The sequence below is a fragment of the Pogoniulus pusillus genome, unplaced genomic scaffold (assembly GCF_015220805.1).
Source record: "Pogoniulus pusillus isolate bPogPus1 unplaced genomic scaffold, bPogPus1.pri scaffold_180_arrow_ctg1, whole genome shotgun sequence".
Classification (NCBI taxonomy): domain Eukaryota; kingdom Metazoa; phylum Chordata; class Aves; order Piciformes; family Lybiidae; genus Pogoniulus; species Pogoniulus pusillus.
Genome location: NW_026974612.1, coordinates 19,772 through 35,752, shown reverse-complemented (window position 1 = coordinate 35,752; position 15,981 = coordinate 19,772). Strand labels below are relative to the sequence as shown.

Below are 15,981 nucleotides of genomic sequence, written 5' to 3'. Positions count from 1 at the left end.
AATACCTTTTTTTGTATCTACTAATGATTATGCTTTAAACCACAAAAATGTATTGCATGGACCAATTAGAAATCGACATGTAATCCTGTAATAGTATAAAAAGCCTTCTGATTTGTGTATTAAACGTCTTACATTTACAATCCATATTGGATTCTGTAAGTCCATTTCCTCAACTTTGGGAACAGTCAGCATGCTAACAGCGCCTAACAGCGACAGGCTAGTATGTAAACGTCTTTCTGCTTCAAAGGAAAGCAGCTAGGAGAAAGTTTCTTTTGCCAGGGTGTGACGCAGCTGGAAAGCTGCAGAATGGTGTAGGGGATTCCAGGCTAGGTCATTCCTGGCTGGGTCTACACGCAGAAGGAGTGCTTTTTCTAAAGGGCATTTCTATAGTTCTTCAATGGGGCTAGTATGTAAACGTCTTTCTGCTTCAAAGGAAAGCAGCTAGGAGAAAGTTTCTTTTGCCAGTGTGTGACGCAGCTGGAAAGCTGCAGAATGGTGTAGGGGATTCCAGGCTAGGCCATTCCTGGCTGGGTCTATTAGCAGAATGAGTGCTTTTTGTAAACCGAATATCTATGGTTCTTCAATGGGGCTAGGATGTAAACGTGTTTCTGCTTCAAAGGAAAGGAGCTAGGAGAAAGTTTCTTTTGCCAGTGTGTGACGCAACGGGAAAGCTGCAGAATGGTGCAGAGGATTCCAGGCTAGGCCATTCCTGGCTGGGTCTATTAGCAGAATGAGTGCTTTTTGTAAACCGAATTTCTATGGTTCTTCAATGGGGCTAGGATGTAAACGTGTTTCTGCTTCAAAGGAAAGCAGCTAGGAGAGAGTTTCTTTTGCCAGTGTGTGACACAGCTGGAAAGCTACAGAATGGTGCAGGGGATTCCAGGCTAGGCCATTCCTGGCTGGGTCTATAAGCAGAAGGAGTGCTTTTTCTAAAGTGCATTTCTATGGTTCTTCAATGGGGCTAGCATGTAAAGGTGTTTCTGCTTCAAAGGAAAGCAGCTAGGAGAAAGTTTCTTTTGCCAGTGTGTTATGCAGCTGGAAAGCTGCAGAATGGTGTAGGGGATTCCAGGCTAGGTCATTCCTGGCTGGGTCTATAAGCAGAAGGAGTGCTTTTTCTAAATGGCATTTCTATAGTTCTTCAATGGGGCTAGTATGTAAACGTCTTCCTGCTTCAAAGGAAGGCAGCTAGGAGAAAGTTTCTTTTGCCAGTGTGTGACGCAGCTGGAAAGCTGCAGAACGGTGCAGGGGATTCCAGGCTAGGCCATTCCTGGCTGGGTCTACACGCAGAAGGAGTGCTTTTTCTAAAGGGCATTTCTATGGTTCTTCAATGGGGCTAGGATGTAAACGTGTTTCTGCTTCAAAGGAAAGCAGCTAGGAGAAAGTTTCTTTTGCCAGTGTGTGACGCAGCTGGAAAGCTGCAGAATGGTGCAGGGGATTCCAGGCTAGGCCATTCCTGGCTGGGTCTACACGCAGAAGGAATGTTTTTTTCTAAACAGCATTTCTACGATTCTTCAATGGGGCTAGGATGTAAACGTGTTTCTGCTTCAAAGGAAAGCAGCTAGGAGAAAGTTTCTTTTGCCAGTGTGTGAGGGAGCTGGAAAGCTGCAGAATGGTGCAGGGGATTCCAGGCTAGGCCATTCCTGGCTGGGTCTATTAGCAGAATGAGTGCTTTTTGTAAACCGAATTCCTATGGTTCTTCAATGGGGCTAGGATGTAAACGTGTTTCTGCTTCAAAGGAAAGCAGCTAGGAGAGAGTTTCTTTTGCCAGTGTGTGACACAGCTGGAAAGCTACAGAATGGTGCAGGGGATTCCAGGCTAGGCCATTCCTGGCTGGGTCTATAAGCAGAATGAGTGCTTTTTCTAAAGGGCATTTCTATGGTTCTTCAATGGGGCTAGGATGTAAACGTGTTTCTGCTTCAAAGGAAAGCAGCTAGGAGAAAGTTTCTTTTGCCAGTGTGTTACGCAGCTGGAAAGCTGCAGAATGGTGCAGGGGATTCCAGGCTAGGCCATTCCTGGCTGGGTCTATAAGCAGAAGGAGTGCTTTTTCTAAAGTGCATTTCTATGGTTCTTCAATGGGGCTAGGATGTAAACGTGTTTCTGCTTCAAAGGAAAGCAGCTAGGAGAAAGTTTCTTTTGCCAGTGTGTTACGCAGCTGGAAAGCTGCAGAATGGTGCAGGGGATTCCAGGCTAGGTCATTCCTGACTGGGATTATAAGCAGAAGGAGTGCTTTTTGTAAAGCGAATTTCTATGGTTCTTCAAAGGGGCTAGGATGTAAACGTTTTTCTGCTTCAAAGGAAAGCAGCTAGGAGAAAGTTTCTTTTGCCAGTGTGTTATGCAGCTGGAAAGCTGCAGAATGGTGTAGAAGATTCCTGGCTAGGTCATTCCTGGCTGGGTCTATAAGCAGAAGGAGTGCTTTTTCTAAAGGGCATTTCTATGGTTCTTCAATGGGGCTAGGATGGAAACGTGTTTCTGCTTCAAAGGAAAGCAGCTAGGAGAAAGTTTCTTTTGCCAGTGTGTGAGGGAGCTGTAAAGCTGCAGAATGGTGCAGAGGATTCCAGGCTAGGCCATTCCTGGCAGGGTATATAAGCAGAATGAGTGCTTTTTGTAAACCGAATTTCTATGGTTCTTCAATGGGGCTAGGATGTAAACGTGTTTCTGCTTCAAAGGAAAGCAGCTAGGAGAAAGTTTCTTTTACCAGTGTGTGAGGGAGCTGTAAAGCCACAGAATGGTGCAGGGGATTCCAGGCTAGGCCATTCCTGGCTGGGTCTATTAGCAAAATGAGTGCTTTTTGTAAACCGAATTTCTATGGTTCTTCAATGGGGCTAGCATGTAAACGTGTTTCTGCTTCAAAGGAAAGCAGCTAGGAGAGACTTTCTTTTGCCAGTGTGTGACACAGCTGGAAAACTACAGAATGGTGCAGGGGATTCCAGGCTAGGCCATTCCTGGCTGGGTCTATAAGCAGAAGGAGTGCTTTTTCTAAAGGGCATTTCTATGGTTCTTCAATGGGGCTAGGATGTAAACGTGTTTCTGCTTCAAAGGAAAGCAGCTAGGAGAAAGTTTCTTTTGCCAGTGTGTTATGCAGCTGGAAAGCTGCAGAATGGTGTAGGGGATTCCAGGCTAGGTCATTCCTGACAGGGTCTATAAGCAGAATGAGTGCTTTTTGTAAAGCGAATTTCTATGGTTCTTCAATGGGGCTAGGATGTAAACGTGCTTCTGTTTCAAAGGAAAGCAGCTAGGAGAAATTTCTTTTGCCAGTGTGTGAGGGAGCTGGAAAGCTACAGAATGGTGCAGGGGATTCCAGGCTAGGCCATTCCTGGCTGGGTCTATAAGCAGAATGAGTGCTTTTTGTAAACCGAATTTCTATGGTTCTTCAATGGGGCTAGGATGTAAACGTGTTTCTGCTTCAAAGGAAAGCAGCTAGGAGAGAGTTTCTTTTGCCAGTGTGTGACGTAACTGGAAAGCTGCAGAATGGTATAGGGGATTCCAGGCTAGGTCATTCATGACTGGGTCTATAAGCAGAAGGAGTGCTTTTTGTAAAGCGAATTTCTATGGTTCTTCAATAGGGATAGGATGTAAACGTGTTTCTGCTTCAAAGGAAAGCAGGTAGGAGAAAGTTTCTTTCGCCAGTGTGTTACGCAGCTGGAAAGCTGCAGAATGGTGCAGGGGATTCCAGTCTAGGCCATTCCTGGCTGGGACTATAAGAAGAAGGAGTGCTTTTCCTAAATGGCATTTCTATGGCTCTTCAATGGGGCTAGGATGTAAACGTGTTTCTGCTTCAAAGGAAAGCAGCTAGGAGAAAGTTTCTTTTGCCAGTGTGTGAGGGAGCTGGAAAGCTGCAGAATGGTGCAGAGGATTCCAGGCTAGGCCATTCCTGGCTTGGCATATAAGCAGAATGAGTGCTTTTTGTAAACCGAATTTCTATGGTTCTTCAATGGGGCTAGGATGTAAACGTGTTTCTGCTTCAAAGGAAAGCAGCTAGGAGAAAGTTTCTTTTGCCAGTGTGTGCGGGAGCTGTAAAGCTACAGAATGGTGCAGGGGATTCCAGGCTAGGTCATTCCTGGCTGGGTCTATAAGCAGAAGGAGTGCTTTTTCTAAATGGCATTTCTATAGTTCTTCAATGGGGCTAGTATGTAAACGTCTTTCTGCTTCAAAGGAAAGCAGCTAGGAGAAAGTTTCTTTTGCCAGGGTGTGACGCAGCTGGAAAGCTGCAGAATGGTGTAGGGGATTCCAGGCTAGGCCATTCCTGGCTGGGTCTACACGCAGAAGGAGTGCTTTTTCTAAAGGGCATTTCTATGGTTCTTCAATGGGGCTAGGATGTAAACGTGTTTCTGCTTGAAAGGAAAGCAGCTAGGAGAAAGTTTCTTTTGCCAGTGTGTGACACAGCTGGAAAGCTGTAGAATGGTGTAGGGGATTCCTGGCTAGGCCATTCCTGGCTGGGTCTATAAGCAGAAGGAGTGCTTTTTGTAAACCGAATTTCTCTGGTTCTTCAATGGGGCTAGGATGTAAAAGTGTTTCTGCTTCAAAGGAAAGCAGCTAGGAGAAAGTTTCTTTTGCCAGGGTGTGACGCAGCTGGAAAGCTGCAGAATGGTGTAGGGGATTCCAGGCTAGGCCATTCCTGGCTGGGACTACACGCAGAAGGAGTGCTTTTTCTAAAGGTCATTTCTATGGTTCTTCAATGGGGCTAGGATGTAAACGTGTTTCTGCTTCAAAAGAAAGCAGCTAGGAGAAATTTCTTTTGCCAGTGTGTGAGGGAGCTGGAATGCTGCAGAATGGTGCAGGGGATTCCAGGCTAGGGCATTCCTGGCTGGGTCTCTAAGCAGAAGGAGTGCTTTTTCTAAACGGCATTTCTACGGTTCTTCAATGGGGCTAGGATGTAAATGTGTTTCTGCTTCAAAGGAAAGCAGCTAGGAGAAAGTTTCTTTTGCCAGTGTGTGAGGGAGCTGGAAAGCTACAGAATGGTGCAGGGGATTCCAGGCTAGGCCATTCCTGGCTGGGTCTATAAGCAGAAGGAGTGCTTTTTCTAAAGGGCATTTCTCTGGTTCTTCAATGGGGCTAGGATGTAAACGTGTTTGTGCTTCAAAGGAAAGCAGCTAGGAGAAAGTTTCTTTTGCCAGTGTGTGAGGGAGCTGGAAAGCTGCAGAATGGTGCAGGGGATTCCAGGCTAGGCCGTTCCTGGCTGGGTCTATAAGCAGAAAGAGTGCTTTTTCTAAAGGGCGTTTCTATGGTTCTTCAATGGGGCTAGGATGTAAACGTGTTTCTGCTTCAAAGGAAAGCAGCTAGGAGAAAGTTTCTTTTGCCAGTGTGTTATGCAGCCGGAATGCGGCAGAATGGTGCAGGGGATTCCAGGCTAGGTCCTTCCTGACTGGGTCTATAAGCAGAAGGAATGCTTTTTCTAAATGGCATTTCTATGGTTCTTCAATGGGGCTAGGATGTAAACGTGTTTCTGCTTGAAAGGAAAGCAGCTAGGAGAAAGTTTCTTTTGCCAGTGTGTGACGCAGCTGGAAAGCTGCAGAATGGTGCAGGGGATTCCAGGCTAGGCCATTCCTGGCTGGGTCTATAAGCAGAAGGAGTGCTTTTTGTAAACCGAATTTCTATGGTTCTTCAATGGGGCTAGGAAGTAAACGTGTTTCTGCTTCAAAGGAAAGCAGCTAGGAGAAAGTTTCTTTTGCCAGTGTGTTATGCAGCTGGAAAGCTGCAGAATGGTGTAGGGGATTCCAGGCTAGGTCATTCCTGGCTGGGTCTATAAGCAGAAGGAGTGCTTTTTCTAAATGGCATTTCTATAGTTCTTCAATGGGGCTAGTATGTAAACATCTTTCTGCTTCAAAGGAAAGCAGCTAGGAGAGAGTTTCTTTTGCCAGGGTGTGACGCAGCTGGAAAGCTACAGAATGGTGCAGGGGATTCCAGGCTAGGCCATTCCTGGGTGAGTCTATAAGCAGAAGGAGTGCTTTTTCTAAAGGGCGTTTCTATGGTTCTTCAATGGGGCTAGGATGTAAACGTGTTTCTGCTTCAAAGGAAAGCAGCTAGGAGAAAGTTTCTTTTGCCAGTGTGTGAGGGAGCTGGAAAGCTGCAGAACGGTGGAGAGGATTCCAGGCTAGGCCATTCCTGGCTGGGTATATAAGCAGAATGAGTGCTTTTTGTAAACCGAATTTCTATGGTTCTTCAATGGGGCTAGGATGTAAACGTGTTTCTGCTTCAAAGGAAAGCAGCTAGGAGAAAGTTTCTTTTACCAGTGTGTGAGGGAGCTGTAAAGCCACAGAATGGTGCAGGGGATTCCAGGCTAGGCCATTCCTGGCCGGGTCTATTAGCAGAATGAGTGCTTTTTGTAAACCGAATTTCTATGGTTCTTCAATGGGGCTAGCATGTAAACGTGTTTCTGCTTCAAAGGAAAGCAGCTAGGAGAGAGTTTCTTTTGCCAGTGTGTGACACAGCTGGAAAGCTGCAGAATGGTGCAGGGGATTCCAGGCTAGGCCATTCCTGGCTGAGTCTATATGCAGAAGGAGTGCTTTTTCTAAAGGTCATTTCTATGGTTCTTCAATGGGGCTAGGATGTAAACGTGTTTCTGCTTCAAGGGAAAGCAGCTAGGAGAAAGATTCTTTTGCCAGTGTGTTATGCAGCTGGAAAGCTGCAGAATGGTGTAGGGGATTCCAGGCTAGGTCATTCCTGGCTGGGTCTATAAGCAGAAGGAGTGCTTTTTCTAAAGGGCATTTCTATAGTTCTTCAATGGGGCTAGTGTGGGGAATTTTGTAGGGGCTGTTGCTTTGCAATCGATATGTAGGCGATTGGAACACAGCGGGTAAGACACCGGTCAGCCCAAGGACACTGTGTCCGCTTCGTGCTTTCTATGAAAAAAAGCAGGGTTGGCCTGAGGATGTTGCGTCCTTGTGATACAGCTGTGCAAAGTAAAACAAGTAATGAATCAGTCATGAATATACCTTAGAACAAAGGATCTGCACATCTGGAAATGTAGGGTTTGATATATGAGCACACGTACTGCTTATAAAAATACCTTTTTTTGTATCTACTAATGATTATGCTTTAAACCACAAAAATGTATTGCATGGACCAATTAGAAATCGACATGTAATCCTGTAATAGTATAAAAAGCCTTCTGATTTGTGTATTAAACGTCTTACATTTACAATCCATATTGGATTCTGTAAGTCCATTTCCTCAACTTTGGGAACAGTCAGCATGCTAACAGCGCCTAACAGCGACATCTGGTGACCCCCGACGTTATCAGCAAGAGACCTGATACCCGGGAAGAGAGCTGAGCTGACTGCAAAGCGGGGAAAAAGAAAAGAAATTCCGCGGCGGCTGCGGCCGGACGTCCGAGAGAGGCGCGAGTGGTACCACGGATTTTCGACTCAGCGGGTGAGTCGGCTGCCTTGAGCAGGGAAAAGGCGCGGAATGGGGAATACGGCCCCGGGAATAGAAAAAGCTTCTGTTGAAGCCTTGTTGAAATTTGGACAGAAAGCTGGAGACCCGCTGGATCGGGCTCTAGTGACAGATTTGTTGTCTTGGGCACGCCGTAGAGGCTTACTCAAGGAAACTGCACAAGTTTTTAAAGACGAGACGTGGAAGCATATAGGGGAGGAAATATGGGAATCTGTCCAGACTGATAATAAAGAAGCAAAAAGACTTGCTTCAACCTATCGACAGATCAGTCTCTTAGTACAAAAAATAGGGGCGGAGGCAGAAGTTGAAGCAATAATTCAGACCATCTTGAAAGACGCTAAAAATAAAGTAACATCGGGATCGGGGGCGGAGACAAAAACTGCCGCAGAGACAAAAACTGAGATAAAAACTGAGACGAAAACTGTTTGCCCTGCTACCCAAGGTCCTTACGATTATCTCATTCCTGATTGGGACCCCGATAAGGGAGCGGGAGGTTCACAAGTCCCCGAGCCTATGGAAGTGGGACAAGCGGTACCATCAGCTCCGCAAATAGATCCTGCAACTGTCCCTCTGCCTCCTGAGGAAGAGGAGTTAAAGACTCTTTTACATGAGCAGGCAGATGCAATGACTAAACTATTGAATGAGATGCAACGGTTGGATAAAGGTTCCAAATCAAGGGTGGTTAAAGAGAGTTATCGCAAGGCACATAAGTCTATTGTTGAAGGTCTGAAAAATATTGAGAAACAATTAACAAAGATTGAGTCTGGTAATTGTGTTCACCCTGCTGCTGTTACTGAAGAGAAAAATACAGATGGTAAAATGTCAGTGGAAAGGGCTCGTCAACGGGTGTTACAAAGTATCAGAGATGGTGAAATGAACATAGAGGAGGGCGATTGGTATTTGCGGTCTAAGTATGGTTCAGAAGCGAGACTGTCTGCGGAGGATAAGAGAAAGCTTGCAGATTGGTTTGCATTGTATCCTCAGTATAAAAGGAAAGAGGATTCAGCAAGTGGAATGGTGGATGATGTCTGGAAGTGGTGGAGAGGGAAAGCGAATGAGGAAAAGTCAAAGGAGACTCCTAAACAGAGAAATTCTGATTACATCCCAAAAGATCCCAACTTTGACATGTCAAACCGGTGGAAGGGAGTTGTAACCAATGCTGAAATTACTGGGGATTTTCAGTTTACAGCTGCACCAGTAACTATTGATAATAATGGACAGAGAAACTGGCAGCCTATAGACTGGACCACAGTTGCCAAAATACAGAAAGCAATTTTAGATTATGGAATAGACAATCGACTGGTCAGAAGACAGATGGAAACATTTATAAAACATCAGACACTAATACCCACAGACATTAAACATCTGTTTGAACTGATGCTGGGACCTACGAGTTATATGATGTTTGTTAGCAAGTGGCAGGAAAGATTAGAGCAGAAACAGCTTGATAACTTGACACTGCCGCACGGAGATCCCTTACGGGTGGCCTCCCTAGAGCAATTAATGGGGAACGGTCAGTACGTTGACCCACAGCGGCAAGCTGCGCTAGACTTGCGAATTCTGGCTCAAAGCAAAGTGGCTGCCCTTGAAGCTTTCGCCAGTTTGCCACAGGTCGGCACTCCAAAACAACCATACTTGCAAATTAAACAGAGAGACTCTGAGTCATTTATGGCATTTGTTGACAGAATTACAGAAGGTGTTGAAATGGCACCTGACATTCCAGCCAACATGAAAGAGACATTGGTAAAAGAGATTGCTATGCAAAATGCCAATGCTGCCTGTCGGAGGTTAATTGCCACTTTACCCCCTGCTGCTTCTTTACTGCAAATGGTAGAACAATGTTCTCGAGCCCCGATGGAAGAAGAGAAGGAAAAGGCTCGAATTCATGCCTCTGCATTAGCAGCTGCATTGTCCAAATGCTCGCCACAAGGAAAGGGGGACAAGGGCTCAAATCCTGTATGTTTTAAGTGTGGACAGACGGGACATTTTAAAAAGCATTGTCCTACAATTAAGGCTGTTACTAACCAAGTATCGTCGATGAGTTCTCCATTCGCAGGTACCTGCAACAAGTGTGACAAGTTCGGACACAGAGCGTCAGACTGCAAATCCCGATTTAAGAAGGATGGAACACCTCTTGTGCCCCAGCAGGGAAACGGGGGAGGCCGCGTGGGGGGCGCGGCTCAGACCTCATCTTAAGCGACCGGACCCCCCACAACGGAGGCTGCCTCGACGATCTACTCGCCGCCACCAGAGGAAGCGCTGGCCTCGATTTGGTCGTAAGTGAAACAATAACAATCACAACACAGGAGGTTACACTAATCCCTACTACCAGTAAAGGACCATTAGGGTATGGACTTTCTGCCTTGCTAATAGGAAGATCTTCAGCTACAAGAACTGGAATTTTTGTACAACCAGGATTAATCGATAGTGACTTCACAGGAGTTATTCACATTATGGTTAATATTTTTACACCACCAATTACCATTCCAAAAGGCAGTAAGATAGCACAATTGATTCCTTTCAAAGCCTGTGTACCACATTCAACACCTAAAATCAGAGGAACAGGAGGGTTTGGGTCTACAGAGCCACTAATAGCTTTCTCTGAGGTGATAACTAACAACAAACCTACACGTTCTGTTACCATTATCCATCCCGACACTCAGATCACCCCTAAAACCATTACAGCTGAGATGATGATTGACACGGGTGCAGATGTCACTATAGTGCCAGCTGCATATTGGCCAAAAGCGTGGCCAATTGTAAATTCATCTGAGAAGGTTTTGGGAATAGCAGGACTAGCAGAAATGAGAAAAAGTGCTGTGTTATTGGACATCAAAGACAATGAGGGGAACATTGCAAAAGTAACACCTGTAATCATGAACACACCCTTATGGTTGCTAGGTCGAGATGTACTCTCCCAATGGCAACTTGTTTTGTCTACTCCTTTTCCATAGCGGCCACTGACAAAGGTGCTCTTCCCACTATTAAGCTGACTTGGAAAACTGATAAGCCTGTGTGGGTTGATCAGTGGCCGCTCACTGATGAAAAATTGGAACACCTGAACCAGCTTGTGGATGAACAATTAGAGAAAGGCCATATAAAAGAATCTTTTAGTCCTTGGAACACTCCAGTTTTTGTTATACAGAAAAAATCAGGAAAATGGCGATTTTTGCACGATCTTCGTGCTGTTAATGAGCAAATGACGCCAATGGGAGCGTTACAACCAGGCCTACCTTCTCCAGCTGCAATACCTGTTAATTGGGCTGTCTACATTATTGATCTTAAGGATTGTTTCTTTAGTATTCCACTCGATCCTGCTGATACTCCACGATTTGCCTTTAGTATACCATCAAAGAATAACAGTGCCCCCATGAGAAGATTTGAATGGATAGTTCTGCCACAGGGAATGCGTAATAGCCCAACCATATGTCAATGGTATGTTAACCAAGCATTACAAAATTGGAAGAGTTCACACCCTGCATACGTGGTATTACATTATATGGATGATATCTTGATTGCTTCTCCCATTCCCTTAACAGAAACTGAAAAGACTACATTATCACAGACTCTTAAGCACTGGGGATTGACAATTGCAAAAGATAAGATTCAGGCCCAAGAACCATGGAATTATCTAGGACTGATAGTGACAGAAAGCAGAATCAGACCTCAAAAAATTACACTACATGTGAAAATAGAAACAGTGAACGATGTCCAAAAATTATTAGGAGAATTGCAATGGATCAGACAATGGATAGGGATTACTAATAAAGATCTTGAACCCCTTAGAGAGTTGCTAAAAGGATCAAAACATCCAGCAGAACCTAGAGTTTTGCAAAACCAGCACTATGAGGCACTTGAAAAAATTAATAACAAAATAGCTGAATTACAAGCATATCGTTACAATACTGCCTTGCCAATCAATGTTTATTTATGCCAACAAGACAATGATTACTATTTGGCAATAGGACAGGAACAGGATCAGAAGACATTCCTACTATTGGAGTGGTTATTTCCAAAAAGTCAGCCTCATGCATCACTGTTACACAAACTTGACCTTGTTGGTTCCTTGCTGTTAAAGGCAAAACGTAGAGTACGTCATGTTTTTGGGGTAGAAGTAACTAAGATTGTGTTACCATTTGCAATGAAATCAGTGGTAGAAGAATGGTGTAACATGTCATATTCTTTTGCTACTGCAGTGATTGCTACATCTATTGATAATCATTATCCTGCATTTCCTCTATTTGGTACTCAATTGATGTTAAACCAGAAAGCACTGAAATGTGAACAACCTATTGAAAATGGTGTTACAGTTTTTACTGATGCTTCTGGGAAAACACACAAATATGGCTATGCTAAATGGTGTGACACTTCCAAACAATGGAAGACTGTAGTGAAAGAACTAGAAGGAGTTTCTGTTCAATGCCTTGAACTCAAAGCAGTAACAATGGTGTTTGAAGACTTTGTAAATATCCCTGTAAATATTATTACTGATTCTATGTATGTAGCTTCTGTTGTGAATCGAGTAGAGGAGTCAATTATTGGACACATTTCTAACAAGGTTATTGAAGCTGTGATTATTCAATTGTTGAATTTGATTCTAAACAGAAAATGTTTATATTTTTGTACTCATATTCGTAGTCATACTAACTTGCCTGGATTCTTGTCAGAAGGAAACGCGAAAGCCGATGAGGTGGTGAGTGCTGGAGCCCAGCAAAATGATACTGATGAACCTTCTGTTTCTGTCAAATCAGCCACTCAGGCAATTAAGCAAGCACAAGTAAGTCATGCATTCTTTCACCAATCTGCAAAAAGTTTGTCTAAGGAATTCTCTATATCTCTGCAAACTGCTCGTGGCATTATTGCCTCGTGTCCTGATTGTGCCAAGGTCTCACCCCTACAATCAGAAGGCACTAATCCTAGGGGGACTGAGGCAAGAGAGTTATTTCAAACAGACATTACAATTGTTCCGTCATTTGGACGTCTAAAATATGTTCATGTCACAGTAGATACATATAGTTCAGCCTTGTGGGCATCTGCCATGACATCATCGGGGGCGTCAGCAACGTGTCGACATTGGAGAATGGCATTTGCTGTATTAGGAAACCCCCAAACAATTAAGACAGACAATGGTCCAAATTATAAAAGCCAAATTGTTGAAGCGTTTCTTTCAGCCTGGAATATCAAACATTTATTTGGAATTCCTTACAATAGTACAGGACAGGCAATTGTTGAAAGAAAGCATTCTGATCTCAAACGATATATTGCCATTTTTCAAAGACAGGGGGAGTTTTCCCATTCCCACTCCCCCCACGATATTCTTTCAAAGGCCATTTATATTTTAAATTGGAAACTCTGGTCACAAAAGTCGAATCAAGAAGTCGGGTCAACCCCTATCTTTAGACATTTTACTCAAAACAATCCTTTAAAAGAAACACACGTTTCTGTGCAAGTTTGGGACCCCTCATCAGCCACCTGGAATGGACCATGGAGATTAATAACTTGGGGTCGTGGATATGCTTGTGTCATTACAGAGGACGGAGAGCGGTGGTTGCCAGCCAAGTGGGTGCGACCCTGGCTACATGCTGAAACCAAGGAAAACAAGGAGGATGATCAAACGGCGATAGAAGAAATTGCTGACTTAGAAGCTGCACACAACGTCACCAGAGACAACTGATCTGAGCTAAATGTTGAACAATATGTATTGGTTATCTGCTATTGTAATTATTTTTGTGGTGCAGGAGAATTTTGGGTGGGGTAGTGAAGACAACTTTTGGGTGAATTGGGCAAAGGAGACAAATAACCCATCCTTTTGCTTACACTTATCAGCAGCCACAGACCCATTTAAAACATGCCTGATAGGGTTGCCATTTGATGATCAACGCACTTTGGTAGCCTCCTTTTCATCTCTCACACATCAAGATTGTTCTACAGCAAAAAGTATAAGTCATTGTATGGCATTAATAGTTGCAAGCCTCAATGACCCTTTACCATGGGATCCTCAAGAGTTCAACCTGTTAGGAAGTAGAATGCCAAATCAGTCAGGATGTCTGATATTTGGCTCGTACAATCTGACGAATCGTCAAATAACAGATCTAACATCCTATCATTTTCCTTATTGGAGTACCTCTGATTTTTGTGCTAAAGACACGGTTTATGGTTGGAACACAAATGGTATGTGCCTTAACATTACCAAAGCCTTAAGATTGCCTAGAAATGTGTTCCTGATTTGTGGTAGAAGAGCGTGGCTTGGAATCCCAAAAGAAAGTAACGGAGGGCCATGTTACATTGGTCACCTTTCTTTGCTAACTCCTACTTCAGAATTTATCCGAAATCATATTGCAAGTAGTGCAACTCTATTAAGAAATCGTAGAAATGTAGAAATGTTAACCTCTGATTGTAATGATGAAGTGGAACTTTGGTCTCATACAGCAAGAGTTTTTGGAGCATTGTTTCCTCCTATAGGAACAGCACATGCCTTGTCAGCCAGTCAGAGATTAGCATGTTGGACAGCAAAACAAGCTAATGTTACTACTAGTGTTATTTCTCAGCTTGCAGTAGATCAAAATAGTTTGCGAAAGGCTACCCTGCAAAATAGAGCAGCTATAGATTACTTGCTTTTAGTACAAGGAAAAGGCTGTGAAGAGGTAGAAGGAATGTGTTGTTTTAACTTGTCTGATCATAGTGATTCAATCCATAAAAAGGTAGACTGGCTTCAGCATCATACAGAGAAAATTACAGCGAATCATAACCCCTTTGATGATTGGCTAATGTCATGGGGAATTTCAGCTTGGGCAAAAGAGTTAATCAAAACTGTAGGAATAGTATTACTTATTGTTATTGTTGTGTTATTTTTAGGACCCTGCATCTTCCGATGTCTATCCTGGCAGATGCATCGGATCGCTGCTACAGTGTTTGAAAAGAAAGGGGGAGATGTGGGGAATTTTGTAGGGGCTGTTGCTTTGCAATCGATATGTAGGCGATTGGAACACAGCGGGTAAGACACCAGTCAGCCCAAGGACACTGTGTCCGCTTCGTGCTTTCTATGAAAAAAAGCAGGGTTGGCCTGAGGATGTTGCGTCCTTGTGATACAGCTGTGCAAAGTAAAACAAGTAATGAATCAGTCATGAATATACCTTAGAACAAAGGATCTGCACATCTGGAAATGTAGGGTTTGATATATGAGCACACGTACTGCTTATAAAAATACCTTTTTTTGTATCTACTAATGATTATGCTTTAAACCACAAAAATGTATTGCATGGACCAATTAGAAATCGACATGTAATCCTGTAATAGTATAAAAAGCCTTCTGATTTGTGTATTAAACGTCTTACATTTACAATCCATATTGGATTCTGTAAGTCCATTTCCTCAACTTTGGGAACAGTCAGCATGCTAACAGCGCCTAACAGCGACAGGCTAGTATGTAAACGTCTTTCTGCTTCAAAGGAAAGCAGCTAGGAGAAAGTTTCTTTTGCCAGGGTGTGACGCAGCTGGAAAGCTGCAGAATGGTGTAGGGGATTCCAGGCTAGGTCATTCCTGGCTGGGTCTACACGCAGAAGGAGTGCTTTTTCTAAATGGCATTTCTATAGTTCTTCAATGGGGCTAGTATGTAAACGTCTTTCTGCTTCAAAGGAAAGCAGCTAGGAGAAAGTTTCTTTTGCCAGTGTGTGACGCAGCTGGAAAGCTGCAGAATGGTGTAGGGGATTCCAGGCTAGGCCATTCCTGGCTGGGTCTATTAGCAGAATGAGTGCTTTTTGTAAACCGAATTTCTATGGTTCTTCAATGGGGCTAGGATGTAAACGTGTTTTTGCTTCAAAGGAATGAAGCTAGGAGAAAGTTTCTTTTGCCAGTGTGTGACGCAACGGGAAAGCTGCAGAATGGTGCAGAGGATTCCAGGCTAGGCCATTCCTGGCTGGGTCTATTAGCAGAATGAGTGCTTTTTGTAAACCGAATTTCTATGGTTCTTCAATGGGGCTAGGATGTAAACGTGTTTCTGCTTCAAAGGAAAGCAGCTAGGAGAGAGTTTCTTTTGCCAGTGTGTGACACAGCTGGAAAGCTACAGAATGGTGCAGGGGATTCCAGGCTAGGCCATTCCTGGCTGGGTCTATAAGCAGAAGGAGTGCTTTTTCTAAAGGGCATTTCTATGGTTCTTCAATGGGGCTAGCATGTAAAGGTGTTTCTGCTTCAAAGGAAAGCAGCTAGGAGAAAGTTTCTTTTGCCAGTGTGTTATGCAGCTGGAAAGCTGCAGAATGGTGTAGGGGATTCCAGGCTAGGTCATTCCTGGCTGGGTCTATAAGCAGAAGGAGTGCTTTTTCTAAATGGCATTTCTATAGTTCTTCAATGGGGCTAGTATGTAAACGTCTTCCTGCTTCAAAGGAAGGCAGCTAGGAGAAAGTTTCTTTTGCCAGTGTGTGACGCAGCTGGAAAGCTGCAGAACGGTGCAGGGGATTCCAGGCTAGGCCATTCCTGGCTGGGTCTACACGCAGAAGGAGTGCTTTTTCTAAAGGGCATTTCTATGGTTCTTCAATGGGGCTAGGATGTAAACGTGTTTCTGCTTCAAAGGAAAGCAGCTAGGAGAAAGTT

At 44.0% G+C, this 15,981-nt stretch overlaps 1 protein-coding gene across 1 annotated transcript; it reads left to right on the top strand.

The window, feature by feature from the left end:
• The first annotated feature begins 7,407 nt into the window (after positions 1-7,407).
• On the top strand, positions 7,408-14,410 carry LOC135173989 (uncharacterized). The gene is made up of 3 exons (XM_064141218.1): positions 7,408-10,830; positions 12,034-13,074; positions 14,251-14,410. Exon 1 carries the CDS (start codon positions 7,408-7,410, stop codon positions 9,589-9,591), a length of 2,184 nt encoding a protein of 727 aa, XP_063997288.1. The 3' UTR covers positions 9,592-10,830; positions 12,034-13,074; positions 14,251-14,410.
• Positions 14,411-15,981: the final 1,571 nt, after the last annotated feature.